This window comes from Balaenoptera acutorostrata, chromosome 14, assembly GCF_949987535.1.
Source record: "Balaenoptera acutorostrata chromosome 14, mBalAcu1.1, whole genome shotgun sequence".
NCBI classification, from domain to species: domain Eukaryota; kingdom Metazoa; phylum Chordata; class Mammalia; order Artiodactyla; family Balaenopteridae; genus Balaenoptera; species Balaenoptera acutorostrata.
Genome location: NC_080077.1, coordinates 44,316,890 through 44,337,937, shown reverse-complemented (window position 1 = coordinate 44,337,937; position 21,048 = coordinate 44,316,890). Strand labels below are relative to the sequence as shown.

Here is a 21,048-nt window from a genome sequence, read left to right as displayed (position 1 = left end):
TAGCATGCCAGTCAGAACAGCCTTTGTACTGCTTTTGCTGCTAAGCTTCAAGTAAATTTTGAAATATTAATGCCTGATATATAAGCATACCTGTATATCAAGTATTTCAGCTGTAATACTTAAGTTCCCATTTGCTAGTGGGATTAGAACAACACTTCTCGATCTTTTTTGACCATGTCCCACATTCCAAAATACATTTAACAAAACAACTTAGTACACACATACATGTTGGGAAAAAAAGATTCTTGAAATGGTATTTTTTTCCCTGTTTTAATAGTTTTATTGAAATATATTTTACATAACCATAAAATTTGCCCATTTAAAGCACATAGTTCAGTGGTTTTTAGTATATTCAAAGAGTTGTACAATCATCATTACAATCTAATTTTAGAATATTTTCATCCCAAAAAGGAATACTGACCTGTGATGCAATCTTATATGTTCTATTCTATGTCATTTTATTGTGACTCTTTATTCAGTAAATTGATTTCATGACCCTCTAATGGGTGACACCCCACAATGTGACAAAATACTGAGCTCAACAATGCAATTATATGTTTGCCATCTTAGTCAAAGCTTTAGTGAGTTAATAACCTAAAGCTCTAGCCTAAAATTATGCCTATTTATTTTGTATATCCATGTCTTCCTTGAAAAATTAAAAATGGACTATAAACTTTATAGTAATTAAACATTTCAATGGTTGTCTTAATGCCAACGTTAAATTTTAAGGTCTACAAAAACCTAATGATGATTAACATGTTTATCTCATTAACAGAAAATATAGAAAACATTTTGAAGACTGAGAGATAAATTTCCTGCAACTTTTAACAGGTGCATTAACAATAGTTAATGGGGAGGGAAACTTGGAGAAAAAGTACACATCGTAAAACTACAACACAATCATGATCAATCTTCCTGCTCTCATTCAGTTTACAATACCTAGGACAACATGCTATTGTTTCTCATGATAATAGTGGAAACCATGACACAATGCATTTACCCTGAACATCCAGGTAGAGAAGGGCTGTAATTTGCAAATACTTAGCTGTCCCATGTTTGATCTGTGCACTCAAAGGAAGTGGAGCCTGATAAGCCTAGGTTTGCTTAGTTAAGGATTAATTTAAATACTTCAGTTTGGGCTCAGGATTATTTAACTTAAGGGTTTAGTATACTTTTCACATCTTCTTTGCAGGTTTCAGTAAAATACATTCAACACATTCATTAACTGCAGAGAATAAATATACCAAGTGGGAGCAAAATTATCATTAACATAGGATTTTCTTTTCAAGAAAGAAAACTGAGGGAGAAGAAAGGAGATGGAATAATGTTTATTTGGAAATGTAGCTAGTCCTGACCTATCTAAGAGTTTAAATGTTTCATTTTGTTTACTTTGGTGAAGCTTGTATTTTTTTCCAGCTTTATTGAGATAAATGATTACCACCAAAGCATTAGCTAACACCTTCATCCCATCATATAATTACCATTTCTTTTTTGTGATGAGAACATTTAAGATCAGCTCTTTAGCAGCATTCAAGTACATAATACAGTGTTATTAGCTGTAATCACCATGCTGTACATTAGATCCCCAGAACCTGTTAATCTTATAACTAGAAGTTTATACTCCAAGGAGTTTAAATGTTTTCTCAAGTGGAGGCAAAGCTATTGATTAGGATTTCCTTCTCTCTCTCTCTCTCTCTCTCTCTCTCTCTGTGCCTTCCTCTCTCTCTCTCTCTAATCTAACATTAGACTTCAAATGAAATTATCCACTGTTTCTCAAGCTCAAGTTGCCTGGAGAGAATCTAAAGGAATTCGGATTTAAGAAAGTCACAGAATCTGAGCTCACAGCCCCTGGATGGGGCATTTATACAGCATATTCCAGGCTACTGAGCTGCCATTCCCACTGCAGAAGCCAAGTTCATACTTCCCAGGGGCTGCACCAGTTTGCTGTCTCTGTTCTCATAGCAGTAAGACCATTTTAATCATCATCCCTCTGGCTCCATGCTTGTGTTTCCCAGACTGGCACACCTGCTGTCGGTGCCTTTCCTTATTCCTGTAGCGCAAGGAGGACATGCCCCACCATCCTCCTGGGATACCTCTACTGCAGAATCTCCACACCAATTGTGGCTTCATCTCCTAAAAAATCATTCATTCACTCATCAAAAAATATTTATTGATACCTTTTATATGCCAAGCACTGTTTTAGGTTTTAAGGACATGGCAATGAATAAGACAGGCAAGTTCCCTGACTTCATGGAATTCACATTCTCTTAGAAGGGAAGAGACAATAATGGAGTAACAAACTTAAAAAATAAAATATGCTCAGATATGAAAAGCACCATGAGGAAAATAAAACAAGTCAAAGGCAGACGGCATGACCAGACAGGAAGGGGACTAACTGTAGTGAGGGCAGTCAGGAAGAACTGTGCAGAGGTGGCCCTCAAGGCAAGACCTGAGGGATTAGAAGGAGCTGGCCTTGCAAAAATCTGGGCGAGGGCAAACACCTTGAGGCAGGAATGTGCCACGTATACTCAGAGAAGAGGGAAAGGCCAGTGTGGCCAGTACAGAGAACAAGGAAGAGGGGGCAAGATGAGGCAGGGGCGCCAGCAAACACTGGCAGTCTGTATTTTTTCTCAACTGGCAGTGAGAAGCCATAAAAAGGTTTTTAGAACCTTTTAGATTAGGATAATCTAATTTGTGTTCTTCAGGGATAAACCACCTTACTTGCTAACATCATTTTCCAAGTTATATTTTGCTAAGCTACCACTTGTAAAACTATTCCCTCCAAGGAACATGTGGGCAGATTCCAAGCTTCCTAGGTTGAAACATTGATGGTAGAGGAGTTTGATTTCCTAAAAGTGTGAGCAGCTGAGTTTAAAATCTCTCTCTCGGGATTCCCTGGTGGTCCAGTGGCTAAGACTATGTGCTCCCATTGCAGGGGGACCGCGTTCGATCCCTGGTCAAAGGAACTAGATCCCACATGTGGCAACTAAGACCCGATGCAACCAAATTAATTAATTAATTAATTAATTAATTAATTAATTATCTCTTTGTTTATCTCTACCTCCACCTCTATTGAGCATGTATTACTGTTCAGTTCTACATTATTTAATGTATAAAATAGCAAAATATGATAGAAAAGAATAGAATAATTATATGTTACAATAGAGAGAAAAGATGTACATTTCATAAGCACAGACAACTGGGCAGCGTACTGATGAACAGGGAACTACCACATTAGAAACCCAGTCCTGGGCTGCTTCAACGCTTGAGACACTTTAACTCTCTCTGGCTTCTAAACACAATCCTCCAGGGACTGTTTTTTTGGCTGCCTTTATTTTGGTCACATAAGAGAGTTCTCAGGCAGTCTTTTTTTTTTTTTAATCTCTATCAGGAAAGAACTTAATTATCTATTTACATACGGGGCAAATTTTCTTCTCTGTTTTATCTTTTCTTAGCCAACTCAATCACCATCCACTCCCAAGGAAAAATCACTCAGGTACAGGGTTGCCACAGACTATTGAGAAAACATTCCAATTTATTTTTTTGTTTTTACTTTATTTTCCACTCAAAGGAAATTTTTCTATTTTACTAATGAATGACAATCTCTGTTTCGTCCTCAGGCAAGATAGGATAGTTCTGTTCTCTGGTTTCAAGGATATTTTAAATAGAATACAGCATAGATGTTAAAGTGAGAAATAATGCAGTTTCATCATAAATACTTATTGTCAAATAAACTAAAATGAATTCTAAAGGGTATGGAATCCAGGACAGGGAAGTTTAGTTGAAGAAGATTGAGTAGGGAAAGATCAAAATCCCAAGGTCTTTCTGAAGGAAGAAGAAAGTCAAGCGCAGGAGAGGGAGCTCCTATGGGGAGGGAGACTGGGGGCAGGGATGGCGGGGAGGCGTTGATAAGAAGAGACCTGGGCACCAGAGTCTGCACAAGGTACCTTATTGTCATAGCAGGAAGTAAATTAATTAAAATTAAAATTTTAAAAAGCTGTGTTTCAAATTGTTGTTGAAAGAGTTCGCTGAATAAGGAAGAAAATTGTAACTAAAGGGATCTCTTCTTTTTTTTTTTAACATCTTTATTGGAGTATAATTGCTTTACAATGGTGTGTTAGTTTCTGCTTTATAACAAAGTGAATCAGCTATACATATACATATATCCCCATATCTCCTCCCTCTTGCGTCTCCCTCCCACCCTCCCTATCCCACCCCTCTAGGTTGTCACAAAGCACTGAGCTGACCTCCCTGTGTAAAGGGATCTCTTCTAATGCATTGTATTAATGATAGCGCATAGGCTTTATGGGGAAGAAATGAAATCAGCAGAGATGAGGGTAGTCCTCCATGTGCCTTTTCCTCTCTTCCTGCCACCCTCTCCCACCCAGGCTTCAGGAATCAGAACCTTTCAAACCAGATTAGAGTAATACACATGTATATATGTGAATGTGTGTGTGTGCATACACACATCTATGCATTTTATGTATGCACATAGATATATAAAGCACAGCAAATACTTATGTCAAAATGGAATTATACAGTCATTTTTATAGCCAGAGTAGAGCACTCCCAGGAAGAACATTTCTGTGCATTAAGAAGGACTCAGTTTTCTTCATTCTTATTTTAACAGCTTTTTAAGGACAAGAGAGAAAGACATGGGGTTTAATGACATGTTTTTTGTAAGTGACTGACACTCACCTCACAAACAGCAGCATAGGTATCATTCTGCATAGAAAGAAAAGGAAAGTAAAATTACTGAAAATCTCTAAAGTTGTAAATAATTTTAATGACACTTAGCTAGGCATTTCTTCCAAATTAATTTCTTGCTCCACCACTGACAAAATAATCAATAAAAAAAAATATCAGGGGCTTCCCTGGTGGCGCAGTGGTTGAGAATCTGCCTGCCAATGCAGGGGACACGGGTTCGAGCCCTGGTCTGGGAAGATCCCACATGCCGCGGAGCAACTGGGCCCGTGAGCCACAATTACTGAGCCTGCGCGTCTGGAGCCTGTGCTCCGCAACAAGAGAGGCCGCGATAGTGAGAGGCCCCCGCTTGCCACAACTAGAGAAAGCCCTCGCACAGAAACGAAGACCCAACACAGCCATAAATAAATAAAAATAAATAAATTTAAAAAAACAAAACAAAACAAAACACAGAGGCCCCCCATCACTGCTCATGAAACCATTGTTTTAAAAAAAAAAAAATCAGAAGCAAGGGAGCCCATAGATGGGCCTTCCATCCAGGAAGGCTGCTGTACAAAGAGCTATAAAAATTATGCTGTTTGCATCATTGGAGAAACAGGGATGCATGATGTCTACTAAAAAATCCCAGTCCGTTAAGAGGTAATCTGTCATGGACCAGGTTAGAGAATGAAGGGGTGCTGGCAGGTGCCTGGGGAGACAGAACCTGAAATGAAAACCACCAACAGCTCTGGCTAGGAAAGGCCGGCAGGTTCCTCTGCCCAGACTGGCCACTCCAGCATCCACTCTGCTTCCTGGACTGTTACTGGCAACAAATGGTACTTCCCATTCACTCATTCGGCAAGTGAGATCTGAGCACCTGCTACAAGCCCTCACTGTGTTCAGTGCAAGAGACACAGTGTGAACAAGACAGAGAGGATCCTGCCTTGATGGGCTTACATGTCGGCAAAAGATACTAAACACGTAACTAGACAAATAATGATTTAAATTGACATCTGGACAGAGTGCTACCAAGGAGAAGGAAAAGTGTTTTTAGAGTGTGTAATAATTCCCAAGTGCAGACAGCACCTGCTCCATCTTTTGGTAAATTCCATTCTATGAAGCACACAGTCACAAGCATGAGAGTGGGCGTTAAGTGACTCCCATAGCGGAGATCTGTGAAGACACACTATATAAGAAAAGCTATGAGGACTGTACATAAGGAGATGTTAATGACGGATTTAAATCTCAATGCTATAATTTGAGTCATTAATAGAAAATGATATTACCTAAAGTTATCATGATCCTAACTGATTTAATCTCTGACTTGAACAACCTGAACAAAGAGACCCATTTTTTCTTTGTTTTAATAAATTTATTTATTTATTTATTTTTGACTGCATTGGGTCTTCGTTGCTGTGCGTGGGCTTTTCTCTAGTTGCGGCGAGCGAGGGCTGCTCTTTGTTGTGGTGTGCGGGCTTATTGCAGTGGCTTCTCTTCTTGCGCATCACAGGCTCTAGGCACACAGGCTTCAGTAGTTGTGGCACGTGGGCTCAGTAGTTGTGGCTTGCGGGCTCTAGCGCGCAGGCTCAGTAGTTTTGGCGCACCGGCTTAGTTGCTCCGCGGCACGTGGAATCTTCCCGGACCAGGGCTCGAACCCGTGTCCCCTGCATTGGCAGGCGGATTCTTAACCACTGCGCCACCAGGGAAGTTTGCGACCCATTTTTAAATTACAAAACTCTTAGCCATGAGATTGGAGTAATTATAGTGTAACAGGCACTATCCCTAGCAGGGAGATTCGATTATTATCCTCATTTATCGATAAGGAAAGCAAAGTACCAAGGGTGAAGTACCTTAACAAAGTCACACACTAATTGGCAAAGCCAGGATAAATGAAAAATGAAAAATAAAGTATTGAAGATGTATTTCCTATATACAAAGTGGAGTAGACCCAGGTGTTCGTGCCCTCTGGATTAGATTGCTACCATGTTCCCTGAAGAGAAACTGAACATGACCTAGGACCCTGTTATCCAAAGTGTGGTCTGGAGACAACAAGCATTGCATTACCTAGGAGCTTGTTACAAGTGCAAAATTTCAGGTACTGCCCAAAACCTACTGAATCAGAATCTGCATTTTAGCAAAATCCGTGATATTTGCATATTAAAATTTGAGAAGTGCAGAGCTAGGAAATTTAACAAATACCTAACATTCTACTAAAAGGTCTTTATAATTTGGAGCAACTGGTCATCTCTGGGTTCCATGGTTTGCATTAACTTCCCTCCATCTCCAGTTGCATTAATAATGTTGATCTCATTTTTTCTATTACTATGTATTACTCATACTTTTGCTTTAGAGTCAAACAAACTAATCGAAAGCCAATGGAAGCTGAAATGGGAATCCTCTTGGAGAACGTTTCTCTTAAGGGAAACATTAGTATCAAAACAGAAACATAATTAATACTTACACACTTTAAAGTACAGTTTTCCTGATCTGCAGAGTTCCAAAAATGACATCCTTGGATGCACTACAAGAGACAATAAGAGACAATGATGACTGAAGAAGGATGATTTTTTCTTGTCACCCGAAAGTGCAAATAGTGACATGAAGTTTTTCTGAAATAGAAATCTACCAAGGAATCTGTGGCCTCACAAGGATCAGGACCTTTGGAATTCTAAGCAGAGCTGTCATATTTACAGGCAGGCAGGGCTTGGTGTGGCTCAGGGCTGCTGAGTGTAGTCCAGCCTGGGGTGAGCAGACCTAGATCCCAGAGAGCACCTGACCTTCAGGGAACGCACTGTCCATTGGGTGCTTGGCAGCAGGTTAAGTCCAGGACAGCGTGGCATCAAACATATTATATAGGTCAATGGGGTGTCCTCACACAAAAAGCAAAAAACAAAGCTGGGGACTGAAACAGAAGGCAGCCCATCAAAACCTAAGTAGGTGGACAGTTTGGGAAGTCAGCTGCCCACTAGCTGGCTTTCACCCCTTAGCTGCGCTGAAAACCTGCTTGCAGAGCTGCCCTGGCCTCCTACTGAACAGATTCAGCCAGCTCCTCCTTCCCTTACCTGGTTTGTCTGTGCCTGCGATTGTGTTGACCTTTCCGTCCACAGGCCATGATGACACCTAGAGCCCACCTTTTTCTCATTTCCTTCTGCTTTGCCATCTCTTTTTTCCTCTCCTTACTCCTTCTGTGTTTGTGTCCTATCCTCAACTTTTTCTCTTCTCACTCTTCAAGTTCTCCAAGTGAACTCATCCCCCACCTCAGCTTCAACCTTCCGAGGTGTCAATAACCTCCAAATGTGAACCTCAGCTGAGACTCCTTCCAGAGCTCCAGACACAGATTTCCAATTGCTCATTAGATATCTCCATTTAAGTCCCTACAAGTACCTCAAATTCAGCAAATGAAACATCAGATTCCTCACTTTCTACCCTCTAATTTGCTCTCTCTCCTGTGTTTCCCATTAATATGCTTCAATCTTCTGAGCTGCCCGAGCCAGGAACCAGGGTGGCTTCTCTTTCTGCCATCCCCTTGCCCCATGGACAATCCATCATCAAGTCCTATTGACTCACTCCTTCGTTACCTGGACTCTCTCTGGGTTCCTCGCTCACTCACTGCCCTTGCTTTCCTGTGCCTGCCACCGCTTGCCAACAGCCTCATGAGGAACCTCTCTTGTTTCCACACTTGGAGTGATCTTTTTAAAACAAAACCTAATCGTACCCTTCTCTTACCTAAAACTTTGTGTGTCACTGAAACCAAATTACCAACATGGTACTCACAGGTCTCCACCACGTGGGCCTGCCTAGCTTGCCAACCTCTTCTACCTGCCATCTCTGCACACACGCCCTGTCCTCCAAGCAAGCTGAAATCCTCCTCTTCTGCACCAGTCAAGCTCTCTGAAACCTCTGTGTCTTGGCACAAAGGGCTCCCTCTGACCGGTGTACCTTTCTGCTCTAGTCCATCTTTCTAGTTTTAGCCATGCAGGCCATGCAGGCAAGCAAGTGCTTTTCCTCTTGTGTATTCTCTTTGCTCCTCCCACACATTGCTGATCTGACTCTCGCATTGCTGTCTGGCCGTGGTTTTATGCATGTGTCTGTCTCTCCTACAAGGTTGAGAGTCCTTTAAAACAGAGACCCTATTTTACTCATTCTTAAGTCTCTACTACCCAGCACTATGTCTGGTTTAGACTTACACTTGGAGCCCCTAAACACTTGTTGAGTAAATGGATACAGGTGCAGAATAGTAATAAAACCATAAATGTAATTATTAGGAGCACCAGCGGAGGCTATCTAATCCAACCCTCTCAGAATACACATACTTTAGTAGTTTTAACTACATCTCAGAAATTTTAAGGAATTTGCCCAAAGCCACACAGCAATGTAGAATCAAAATCATGGTCATGGCTTAGTCCTGTGCTCTTTCCACTTCAACACACTGTTCCTGAACTCATGTTTGAATACTCTGTGATTCAGACTTCTCGCTGTTTTCCATCCAGCTTCCTCCATCAGGCACAAATAAATGAGCTTTTACTTAGGAATTATTCTATGGTAATCAAACCTGACCATTGTCCCTTTTTTATCAATGCAAACACTATAAAGTCCCAGGCGGTGGAAGCGATTACTCACCGGTTCACTCAGATTGTATGGTGTGCTCACATCAAGCTGTCTGCCCTGAAATGAAGAAGGAAGGAGTGAACACCCCTATCAATCTTGTGTTCAGTATAACTACCACACCTTTTTTTTAAAGCTTCCTGGAGTAGTGTTGCCTCCTCAGTGTTTTCTAACTGTAAAGTAAGGAGCCAACTGTTTTAAAGTTGTTAAATCAGTCATGAAACTAGACAAATTGTCAGTGCAAATTAACAGGCATACCTTGGAGATATCGCAAGTTCAGTTCCAGACCACTGAAACAAATGGAATCACACAAATTTTTTGGTTTCCCAGTGCATATAAAAGTTATGTTTGCACTACAGTAGTCTATTAAGTGTGCAATAGTGCTATGTTTAAAAAAAATAATGTGCATACCTTAATTTAAAATACTTTATTCCTAAAAAATGCTACCCATCATCAGACAACACAAGGTTGCCACACATCTTCAATTTGCAAAAAACTGCAATATATGCAGAGTGCAGTAAAACGAAGTATGCCTGTCTAAGATGTAATGCTTAAGGACTCTGCAAAAGTGATAAAGGTGGGAGTCGGGGTGTAGCCAAAAGGAGTAGTTAAGAACAATGGAGAGGTTCTACATAGTATTAAATAAGCCTGTGAATTAGTCAATTAATCAAGGACTGCTGGATTAGAGATGAATTATGTTTGCATTTTTCTTTCTTATTTTTTTAAGAGACTGAAACAACCATTGACTGCGTTTAATTAACATTATATAACAGACTATACAAAAAATACATTCATATTCCAACCTAAGTCTGTATACATTTTCATTCATTACACACAAGGTAAAAATGTAGGTATTTCCCTAGGCAAGATTTTTCAAGGTGTATCTCTTCCTTGTGTTTCTGTATTTATTATTTTGGATTTTTCTTTTTTGATAATGGGAAAAACTATTTTCCTCCATCCAAGAAATTGCTTCCAATATAGAAATCACTAGTGAGCTTGGATATGAAATTCAGAAATGGGAAAATGAAGTCATAAGCTAAACAGACTATTTGATCATGAGATTAATAACCTAAAGCCCAGAAACAACTTGATTTTGTTCCTTATATAGTCTCATGTACTAATATGAACAGTATGTCTTAATTCTCATGGCTATGCAGTATTTGGGGTTTATATAGCCAGTCACACTCCAACTCTTTAGCAAAGGGATTTTCAGAAGTTCTGGTAACGAAGGAGTTAATGGAATGGCATTACTATTAAAAGATTTATGCTAACCAGGTGTTTGAGTTGGTTGAAAAGTCAACCATTTAACATATAACCATTCTGTTGTAAATACTGTACCACCAGAAGACAGATGAAATAGTTTTGTATAAAACTACGGTTTCAAAAAAAATAAGGGTAATGAAAAAAACATTGTGTTCAAATTTTCTTGAGTAAATTGCCAACCACATGACCCAGAGAATGCCACAGTGTCCTGATACCAGCAACTCACTTAAATTGTCTCATGCAGAGACAAAGGTGGTACTGGGGGCTTTAAAACATAAATATAGGATATGCATACCCGAAACAGATTGATGACCATGCTAATCACGTATACAATTATATGTGTCATGTGCAAAAACTCATTCAAAGGACTCCAAGGTTATGGTGGCCTATACCATCATACTTAGAGACTTTCAGTTTGTCTGAATAATGACTTTAAGACTGTTAACCCTGTCGCCTTCACACTATTTCGCTGGAAATCCTGCCTGTTTGGGAAAACTGTGGTTTTTCAGGCTTACAGTCTGGAGCTTGCTTTATACAAACTAACCACTAAAAATGGGGGTGGGGGGCTTTTCGTGAAATAAGCATTATAGGAACTAACCTCTGGGTTAAATACTACAATCATTCACAGGTGGGATTAACGGGGTTTCGTAACTTTCCATGAAGGGATTTACATATGCCTAAAAGAAGCCACTGCTGAAACAGGTTTTTTTTTCCCTTTGGTGCGGGGGTGGGGCATTAGGGGGTTGGGTGTGCAATTTTCACTAAGCAGGGAAGTAACCACATCTGTTCATGGTTACGGAGCTGTTGTGCTTTTTGTTTAGTAGGTCAACATACAGTCGTCACCTTAATTTGCATCTGGGCCTATCACGGAAGGGCCATGCCTCACAGAAGGTTTTAATCAAAGCAGCCACACCAACAAAAGACATCCTGGTCAGAATTATTCTCGAAACCTCATTTTGAACTGTTGCTTTTTCAGAGATTCAGCAAATTTCATGATAAGCCACTTAGCAAAGTGTTCACATATAATGCGGCAATATTTACAAAAAAAATAATCTTCTGTCACCAGGTCCTTTAAAATGCCGAATATCCATAGTTAAATAAAGAGCAGTGCTACATTTTCAATCAGTCTGCCATGAAAACTTAAAGCACAGAGTCTAAAACTGAGCTGCTCTTTTTTTTTTTTTTTTTTTAATTTAATTTATTTATTTATTTTTGGCTGTGTTGGGTCTTCGTTTCTGTGCGAGGGCTTTCTTTAGTTGCGGCGAGCGGGGGCCACTCTTCATCGCGGTGCGCGGGCCTCTCGCCATCGCGGCCTCTCTTGTTGCGGAGCACAGGCTCCAGACGCACAGGCTCAGTAATTGTGGCTCACGGGCCCAGTTGCTCCGCGGCATGTGGGATCTTCCCAGACCAGGGCTCGAACCCGTGTCCCCTGCATTGGCAGGCAGACTCTCAACCACTGCACCACCAGGGAAGCCCTGAGCTGCTCTTTAAAAGACTTCTCTACTCATACCCCTATAACCTGGATGCTAATCTTCTCAAAAAATTTTAAAGATTTTCTTTCCATCCTTTTGAGCTTCCCATAAACATAAGGACCATAAGTATTGTTTGGTATTAAGCTTTTGAGTATCCGTATCAATCTTCCTGCTCTACTCTTGGATCTCACAAATGAAACGACTTGTAGGTGACTACTAGAGCCTGCTACTGTAAAATGAAACAGAAAACCACCCATTGTCATCAAGAGTTACTAGATTCCCCTCTGGCTTTCTCATGAATCACCAAGTTAAATGTACAGTCACAACCCAGAAATTTCTAGATTGTTCACAAATGCCCAATAGGTCAAGTGTGGTGCATGTTTAACAGCATTTCAGTTGAAGACCATCCTCTCTTCATTCACACAGTCATGGCATCATCTTTTTTTGCCAATAGTTCATTGAAGTCAGGGTGTTTTTTTTTTTTTTCTTAAAACAAACCAAAACTAAAGTCTCATTTCTCTCATAGATAGATACGAGATTGATGTTAATTTTTAAAAGCCCAATTTGCAGACACATTCTAGGCTTTACACAGAGGCAGTGTGTATGTACACATGTGTGCAAGCAAGTGCAGCAGCTGCCATGTGTCAAAATGGGGATCAGGCCTTGTAGCCCTGCCTGATGGCACATGGCATTTTTCTTTTTTAAAAGCAGTCTTACTAAGAACAGGGGAAAAATACAAATTCAGAATTTTGCATATAGTAAAACAACAGATTACTCTGTTTATTTCTCACATTTTCACAAATTTTAAGAACTTTTTTGTCCTGGAGGAAAATAAAAGAAATGGAAACTAAGGTGGGAAAAGTCTATAAATTGTCCATCCTCTCCCTGGTCATTTTTGAGTGGAGTCCTTCATGCGCAGAAGGACTTAAAAAGGATGGCAATGCTGAGTCTCTGATAATCAGATATGCACCCGAATAGCCTTACATGGATATGATCTAATTGTCAACCTGCCTCACTCATTGACTTAGAATTATAGGCAGAGGAAAAGTAAGTGAATATTTTTAGTAACTCTAATTGGTACTGACCAGAACCTCCCCTTAAAAGTTGCTGAATTCGAACCATTGAATTGGAGAGGTGATTAATTCAGCAAGGAGCACGCCATCTGTCCTGGGCTGACCCAGCACTACCAGCAAGATACGTTCTACAAGACACGTACCACAAGCAAGAGACAATCGAAAATCTAAAGGGGCTTGGGAGGTGGCTTAAGCGTCTGTTGTGGCCTTCCAAATAGTCTGTGCTTTTCAAAGGGAAGAGAAAAGGCGGCCATTACTGAGTTTGTGGAGCCCTCTCTCTCCCTTCCGCGTAAGCACCATCCATTTTGCTCTCCACTCTCTCCAGCATCTAGAACGGTGCCAGAGGGATAATGAGTGTTCAATAAGTATAAGCTGAAGGAATAAATCCATGAATTCAACATGGCCTACTACTCAGGAATGGTCCAGAAGTCATGTCTCTTGGAAACATCATCCGGTGACCTAGCATCATGGGGGTATACTTGAGAAGTAATCAGGCACAGGAACCAAAGGACAAATGTTGACTTTTTTTCTCTCATTTGATGTGTAAATAAAGATTCCTCTAATCTCCATTCCCTAACCACTTGTATTTGTAGGGAAAGGAGAAGAAGGCTTAATATTTTTTTGTTTTTAGATAATGAGTACATAGAGAGTAAGAACTGTATCTTTTAGGTTAATTGTGCAACCACATGCTTCACAGTTCTTTGTTTTCATAATTTTGTTCAAAATGAAGCCTTTGATTCCCCTTTGTGTGACTGAAACACAACCATACACAACCACGTGTAAGATGGTGAATTTGCAATTGAATTTTCTCCTACTCCTTCAAAAATATCAGGGTTAGCTCATAAAAGCAAAAGGGTGGATGCTGGGTAGTTTTTAAACTATAAAACAACAGATGTTTCTTGATGACCATAAAGTCGCATTGTAACTGGATTAAGTCCTTCTTTCGGCAGCTCTCAAAATTAAATTTAACAGGCTGAATGGCGTGCCCATAAATGGTCTTGGGCAAGGTAGTTTCCTGAGTTGGGTCTAGGGGGTTCTGATGAAGCAGATTTGTCAACACTCTTTCCTGATCTCCACTCCCTCTCCATCCCCTTCCTCCTCATTATCACAGCTAACATTAGTGAGTGATTCCCACGTTCCAGCCACTCTTCTTGGTGTTTTACACTGTCCTATTGAAAGTCCCAACAACCCTATTCAACAGGTACTATTGTTAATTCCATTGTGCAGCTGAGTCCCAGGGAAGTTTTGTAAATTGTCCAAGAGTTAGGATTTGAATAGGGCACTAGCTGCCTCCAGAGCCTGTGCTCTTAACCAAAGCACGGATGCTGCCTGTAATCTGCACCAAATTCCTCACGTTGGAGTTAGGATCCTCGTCGTTTAACTTAGTTCCACCTGCTCCAGTTACCTGCTTGAAAGACACAATCCCAGTCCTGGATCTTAAATCCTCAACCCAACACCTACTTCTTGGCACAAGCTTTTCTATCTTGCCCGCCTCAGCCGGAACTAATTTCATTCTTTACTTCCTACCCTAATAATGAAACACAGCAGAATGATCTGTATTTTAATCCCACATATGATATTTGCTCCTGATGTGATCTTTTGAAAGTTACCTATGCTGTTTAAACTTAGTATTCTCATCTGAAACATAAGTAGGATAATATTAATAAACATAAAGTTCTGTGAGGATTCAATTAAATCATATATTCATTATTATAGTACAGTGCCAGGCACTTAGAAATCTAATATTATGTGCAAATTTGCTATAAACAGCCTTTTGCAGACATATTGTTAGTTATGCAATAATCTCTTCAGATAAATTTCTTGATGTTCAGTGTTAAAAGTATATTTTCTCTTTTAATTTTGACATTTATTAACCCACTGTTTTCTAGAAATCTATCAACTTACATCCTAACCAACAGCACATGAAAGTCCCAGCTTATCCAAACTTGGCCAACTGTAAAATTTTTTATCTCTGCCAATCTGATAGAAGAAAATTAATAATTCATTTTTTCTGTGCAACTCTATGGTTGCTATGAGATTGAACATTTTTCACATGTTTTTTAACCATTCATAGTTCTTCTTTTTTAAAGTAAGTCTTCATGTTCTAACCTTAATTTAAATACTCATATATATATACATATATATGTATATATGAGTTGGTAAAATTGTGTTTATCATACGTAAAGCTTTTTTCCATTCTTTGGCTTTGTTTTTATTGTCTTCCGTTTAGTGTCATATAGTTAGTTTCTAAGCAGTTGAATTTATTAATAATTTCTTTTAGTGATCCTGGATTTTTGAAGCAGGCTTCTTAAGGCATTCCCACTCCAAGATTATAGAAATATTCATTCCTAATTTATTCTAATATTTTTATAGGATGAGGTCTTGTTTTGGTTTGGTTTTGCTATTTGTCTGTTTGTATTTAAATCATATCTTTTTTTAAATGCCTCCTGGAATTTATTTGAATCTGGTAGTGATGTAGGAGTTGGATTTTTTTTAATCCTTTTTTTAAACTTTTTTTTAAAGAAAGAAGTACTGTACTTTTTACTTTATTTTTTTAAAGCGGCTTTAGGTTTACAGCAGAATTGAGATTATTAAGGTACAGAGATTTCCCATAAACTCCCTTTCCCCACACATGCATAGCTTCCCCCATTATCAACACCACTCACCAGAATAGTACATTTTTTAGTAAGGACGAACGTACATTTGCATAATCATAATCACCCTAAGTCCACATTTTACCTTACCTTCACTCTTGGTGTTTGGACAAAAGTATAATGAGATATATCCATCATTATGATATCAAAACCATACAGAGTATTTTCACTGCTCTAACAATCCTCTGTGTTCTACCTGTTCATCTCCCCTTAGCCCAACGCCATCCCTCTCAACCCCTGATCTTTCCAGTATCTCCGTAGTTTTGCCTTTTCCAGAATGTCATACAGTTGGAATCATACAGTATGCAGCCTTTTCAGATTGGCTTCTTTCACTTAGTAATATGCATTTAAGGTTCCTCCATGTCTTTCATGGCTTGATAGCTCGTTTGTTTTTAGCTTTGAATAATATTCCATTTCCTGGATTGCCGCAGTTTACCTATTCTTTCACCTGCTGAAGGAAGGAGTTATTTTTCATTCTAAATGTATGGCCCCACTTTGGTTTGAAGTATCATCTTTATCATATTCCCCACTCCCTTATGTACATGGTATTGTTTCTGGACTGTATTCTGTTTTACTGGCTTGTCTATTCCTGTACCAGTACAAATTGTGCTAATTTCTGGATATTTTATGGAATTTTTGGATTATGGTTTTGTTCCATTATCTTGTTATACAGTTACATATTGACATATGAGAAAGGTATTGATGTTAGTACATTTTTTAAAACAGGACAACCTTCCTAATCCTATAGTTTCTAATAGTCTTTTTTTGAATTGAGTTGATACTTGTAAAAGAGCACTTCTGAACACTAGTTCCTCAGCTGTTGGGATTTGCTACTCAAAAAAAGAGTTTTGTTGCCAAAGAAGATCAGAAAATTGTGATTAAACAAAGCCATTAATATGCGGTTGTGTCCTGTGGATCTACAAAAAGAGGGTATGGCAAAAAGCATTTCCATAAATTATTTGACCATGAATCTCTTTTGTCTCTTTTTCATAAAGGATCTCACAATACTAGTGTTCTGAAGAACATTATTTTTTGTTCTCTGCAGCACATGGCATATGTAATTTTATAATATCAGGTCAATTAATACACTCAACTAATACACACAGATTCCTCCATTAATGTAAAACCCACACTCAAGCATAGAACCCTGATTTGTGCATTTGGGGACAGCAATTCTAACATTCCTTTGTACAAGACTCTTTTGTTTCTTTTTAAAAGACAAAGATGCCTCAATATCAAGAACCACCCAGTGAGAATAATATAATATACATCCAATTAGAGTCTCAGAAGGCAAGAAAAGGATATAGTAGAGACAACCTTTTGAGAAATGATGACTAATAATTTTCTAGAAATGTTGAAATATATGAATTAGCAGTTATAGGAAGTATGTTGTATACCCAGCATGATAAAGCAAAAAAAAATTTAATTTAAAAGAAAAAAAGAAAAAAAGAGGACCACCCAGTGAAATCGAAGATGACCTTCATAGCAAAAATCCAGACTAAAAAGGAGAGCACAGAAAAAAATTCAAACAGTGAAATAAACTCGAGCACTTTTCATATCTTTCCTCTGACCCATGGCTCCGTTCACTGTTCTTACACCGAGCTTTTGTCCCCCCAGCCCCTTGTGGGAGGCCCAGATGGGGGACATGATTACTGTCAGATTGGCAGACTGGGTCTTCTGCCACTGCCACATCAGCTGTGCCTTTCTCTGTAGGTGGTGAGCGGAAGGTAACTCGGCAAAGGACAGACTGTCTACTCCTCCTGCCAAACCCTGAAATCAAGGAGCCCACACACAAAAATAAGACAAAACTAAGCTTAGCTAAAAAATAAAATAAATAGAATAATAGAAACAACCAACATCAGTTTTGATAGTAGGGAAATTAATAAACAAATTATAGTGGTACATTCATATGATGGAATATTCTAAATATATTAAGGATCCTGTTTCCATAAAAACTTCAGGGTATAGGGGAAAACCCACCATGTAGTGCTCAGTGAAAGAGCTGGGTACACAACTGTGTGAAAAATTATATACATATTTGAGGAAAAACACTGAAAGAAAATACAATCATAGGTTAATAGTGGTGGAATTAGAGGATTTTTTCTTTTATTCTTCTCTAGCTCTTCTCTATCTTATAAATATTTTACAATGAATATGTACTGTTATAATCAGAGAAAAATTTTTAATTTTTTAATAAAGAAAACATTTAATAGTCCCATTTTTCCATGTTTAAATTTAGATTACAACTGTAAAAACCTAAAGCACACAATTCTACATTCGTAGCAGTGAAGTCTTCAGCAAAGATTTATATAAAATAACAAACTTTTTTTAAAAAGTGCTACTAACCATAGTAAGCCTAAGTAGTGTTTTAAACTATAGTTTAAATTAAACCAAGAGTGTAACACAAATATGTTTCTTTTTTATTCTACCACAGACTTCTATCTCTAATACCCTAGCATAATAGTGAATATTGTATTTAGTACTTTTATTATTTTCAAAAGTACGACTATAAGTATTGTCACATGTAAGCTATCATGCTATTTCCTTTGTCTTTAGATAAGAAGAGTGCATCTTTCCCTGGCTAGAATGTATTTGGTTTTTAAAGTTGATTCAGTGACTGTTTTAAGCACAACTAAGTCAAAATAACTGAAAAGATATGAAACACTATATATAGGAGGAATGACACCCAGAAATGAGAAGGAAATCATAAATGTCCAGCAAAACTCACCAGAAGAATTACAAATGCACAGATAGAAAGGAATTTACAAACAATTCTGTCTTTTAATAATAATTGTTGTATATAAATATATAATACATAAAATAATATATACATATATAATAACTAATAGTAAGATTAAATATTCTCTATGGCACCTACATCTGCTTCCCTCATCATCCACCTCCCAATACAATCATCCATCCACAATATAAATAGTACTGCTGTCTACAATTAGAAGGCATTGCCCTGTGGCCGAACCTATTTCATGCTTCAAGACAAATATAAATAACTTTGTAATAAATGAGTTTAACTGATATTTTTTAAGGTGTGCAAAATTGATTTTATTTAAGCCTTCTTTACCCGAAACCCATGCCCCCCCCTGCAAAAATAAAAGATCTATGAACAGATAACTTAAAGAAATAAAGTAGCTCTACCCTACCTTCTGTAATGACTAATGTTCCTAACTCATTTTGGAAAAAGAATCTTTCTTGCCTTGCTACCAACTTCTCATGAGAAAACTTCTCATAAAGATAAAATAATTCAAGCATTTGTAACAAGCTGAATTCTACATGTTCTAATTTCTACAAAGACAAATATTAGACCAGGAAAACTTACCAGGTTAGTTACACATGACTTTAGGCAGCTGTTTAAAATTGTACACTGTACCACAGAAATCCATATGCAGCCAAGAGTCACAAAATTGACAAGTTTCAGAACAAGCCAGTAAATGTTCTTCATCACTTCACCAATGGCGGATTCTTAGATGAACTTTCTTCTCATTTTCTCCATTTAGCTATCTGAATTCTTTGGGTTTCATCACTTCAGTTGAAAGAGTGGCTGGTGGATTTTTTGGGTTTGTTTTGATGTGTTGGAATATCTTTGCCTTTTAAAATAGTGTTTAGACCTTTGAATCCTAGATAGCTTGTATCGTTCCCATAACAGCTATTTCATAACGTAGCTTCCTTTTACTCCCATAAAGAAAGTCACCCACTGCGTAAAGGTTAGGTCTTAGGAGAGCGCTTCACATGGAAAGTAAACAAAGTAGAGAACGCAAATTGCATTTCAGCAAGCATGTGACACGTGCAGTCTGAGACGGGATCAGACTCGGTGGATCCTCCACCACTTCACTTCTTTGAGGTTTGTTCAGCTACGCAGGAAATTGGGTTTTGACCATCTATGCTTTAGCAAGCAGTAATACTATTCTAATAATGAATTATCAAAAAAATCGAAGCACCCAAATCAAATGATGCAGCAGAGAGAGAAAACAGAAACCTTCGAAACCAAATACATATTTCAAAATGAAAAAGCAAACAAAGCTGCAATTAATAGACAAATACTCTGAGGGTTAGCTAAAGACAAGGAAGTTTGTTAGAGCGCTTTCAGAACTTCACTACATATTAACTAAAACACAGCCTTATCAGGTCTATTGAGACAGAACTGAAACCAGCCACCACAGAAACCTAAGATATGTCCCAGTGTAGCTGTCCTGAAAAGGAAATATTGTACAAATCTCAATGAACCCAGCATCAAGATAAAGTTTAAGCCTGAAACAAAGAATTTGAAATTTGCGATGTGCAGAAGTGAGTCATTCTGGATAGCTACTTTTTAGATTGCTGAGGGTTAACTCTTTAAGGCTAGATATTTTCGTGTTGGTGTTCTTTCTTATGACAATCTGAAGTACCAAATCAACTTCCTTGTCTTCTTAAATAAATTATACTAATGTAACTTAAGCTTTTCTTAATGTCATGAAGTTCTCATTGTGAGCAACACCCGCATGAGGGTTTGTTTTGAGCTGAACATCTTTTAGTAAATGCTAACCAAATCGGTGAACAACATAAAGAAGAACGGTACTGACTCCAGAACTGACCCCTAAAACCTGTTCTCTTGAAAAAATTCCCCACTGTCTGCCTGCTCTTTGTTCATTTTCTGCATTTTAAAGAACGTAGATTAAAGAATATGCAACTATCCAGCTTCTTGGTCAAAGGATATGGCCATCTTTCTACAAAAGCATTTTTAAATCAGAGAATAAACTACCTTGCCTAAGGGATTTTCTCATCCCAACAAAATTTATCTTCTTCACTGTGCCACCAGTGCCTTTGTCTGATTAGCACAAATAATATTTGTAACTTTTACTTCACTAACAAAGTGGACCACTAAGTACTTCCTTGAAAACCTAAATACATTCTTTACTCTCACTTGATCTAACTCTTTGGTGGCATGTGAAAAAGAAGTATCCTTACAATATCAAGACTTGTGCTTATTCTGGCTTGGGGAATCTAACCGGTACATAGATTTGCACTTGTGAAAAATGGAGTATGTTCAAAGATATTTGTTGTAGAATTAATTATATTAGCAAAAGACTTGAAACAACCTAAAAGTTCAATAGTAAAATACTGGATCAACCAATTCACACATCTTCTCCAGGTGATTTCTCCGAATAGACTTATTTGGACTCCTTCACAACATAATAGTCTCCAGTCAATTGGATGGCTTACATGGTGGCTTAGAGCTTTGGTAAAAGTGTGCCAGTGTTAAGCTGTATTGACTTCCATGATTCAGCTTTAGAAATCATGCAGCTA

The 21,048-nt window shown here is 38.3% G+C and overlaps 1 protein-coding gene across 1 annotated transcript in view; it reads right to left on the bottom strand.

The window, feature by feature from the left end:
- ROS1 (ROS proto-oncogene 1, receptor tyrosine kinase) overlaps positions 1–19,207 on the bottom strand; it is a 122,405-nt gene extending 103,198 nt beyond the window's left edge. The window contains exons 1-4 of the mRNA XM_057528290.1: positions 19,085–19,207; positions 9,304–9,348; positions 7,145–7,204; positions 4,699–4,725 (exon numbers count right to left, since the gene is read on the bottom strand). Of these exons, the coding sequence (XP_057384273.1) occupies positions 4,699–4,725; positions 7,145–7,204; positions 9,304–9,348; positions 19,085–19,207 (255 nt within the window). The remainder of the gene's footprint in view (positions 1–4,698; positions 4,726–7,144; positions 7,205–9,303; positions 9,349–19,084) is intronic.
- Between the last annotated feature and the right edge of the window lie 1,841 nt (positions 19,208–21,048).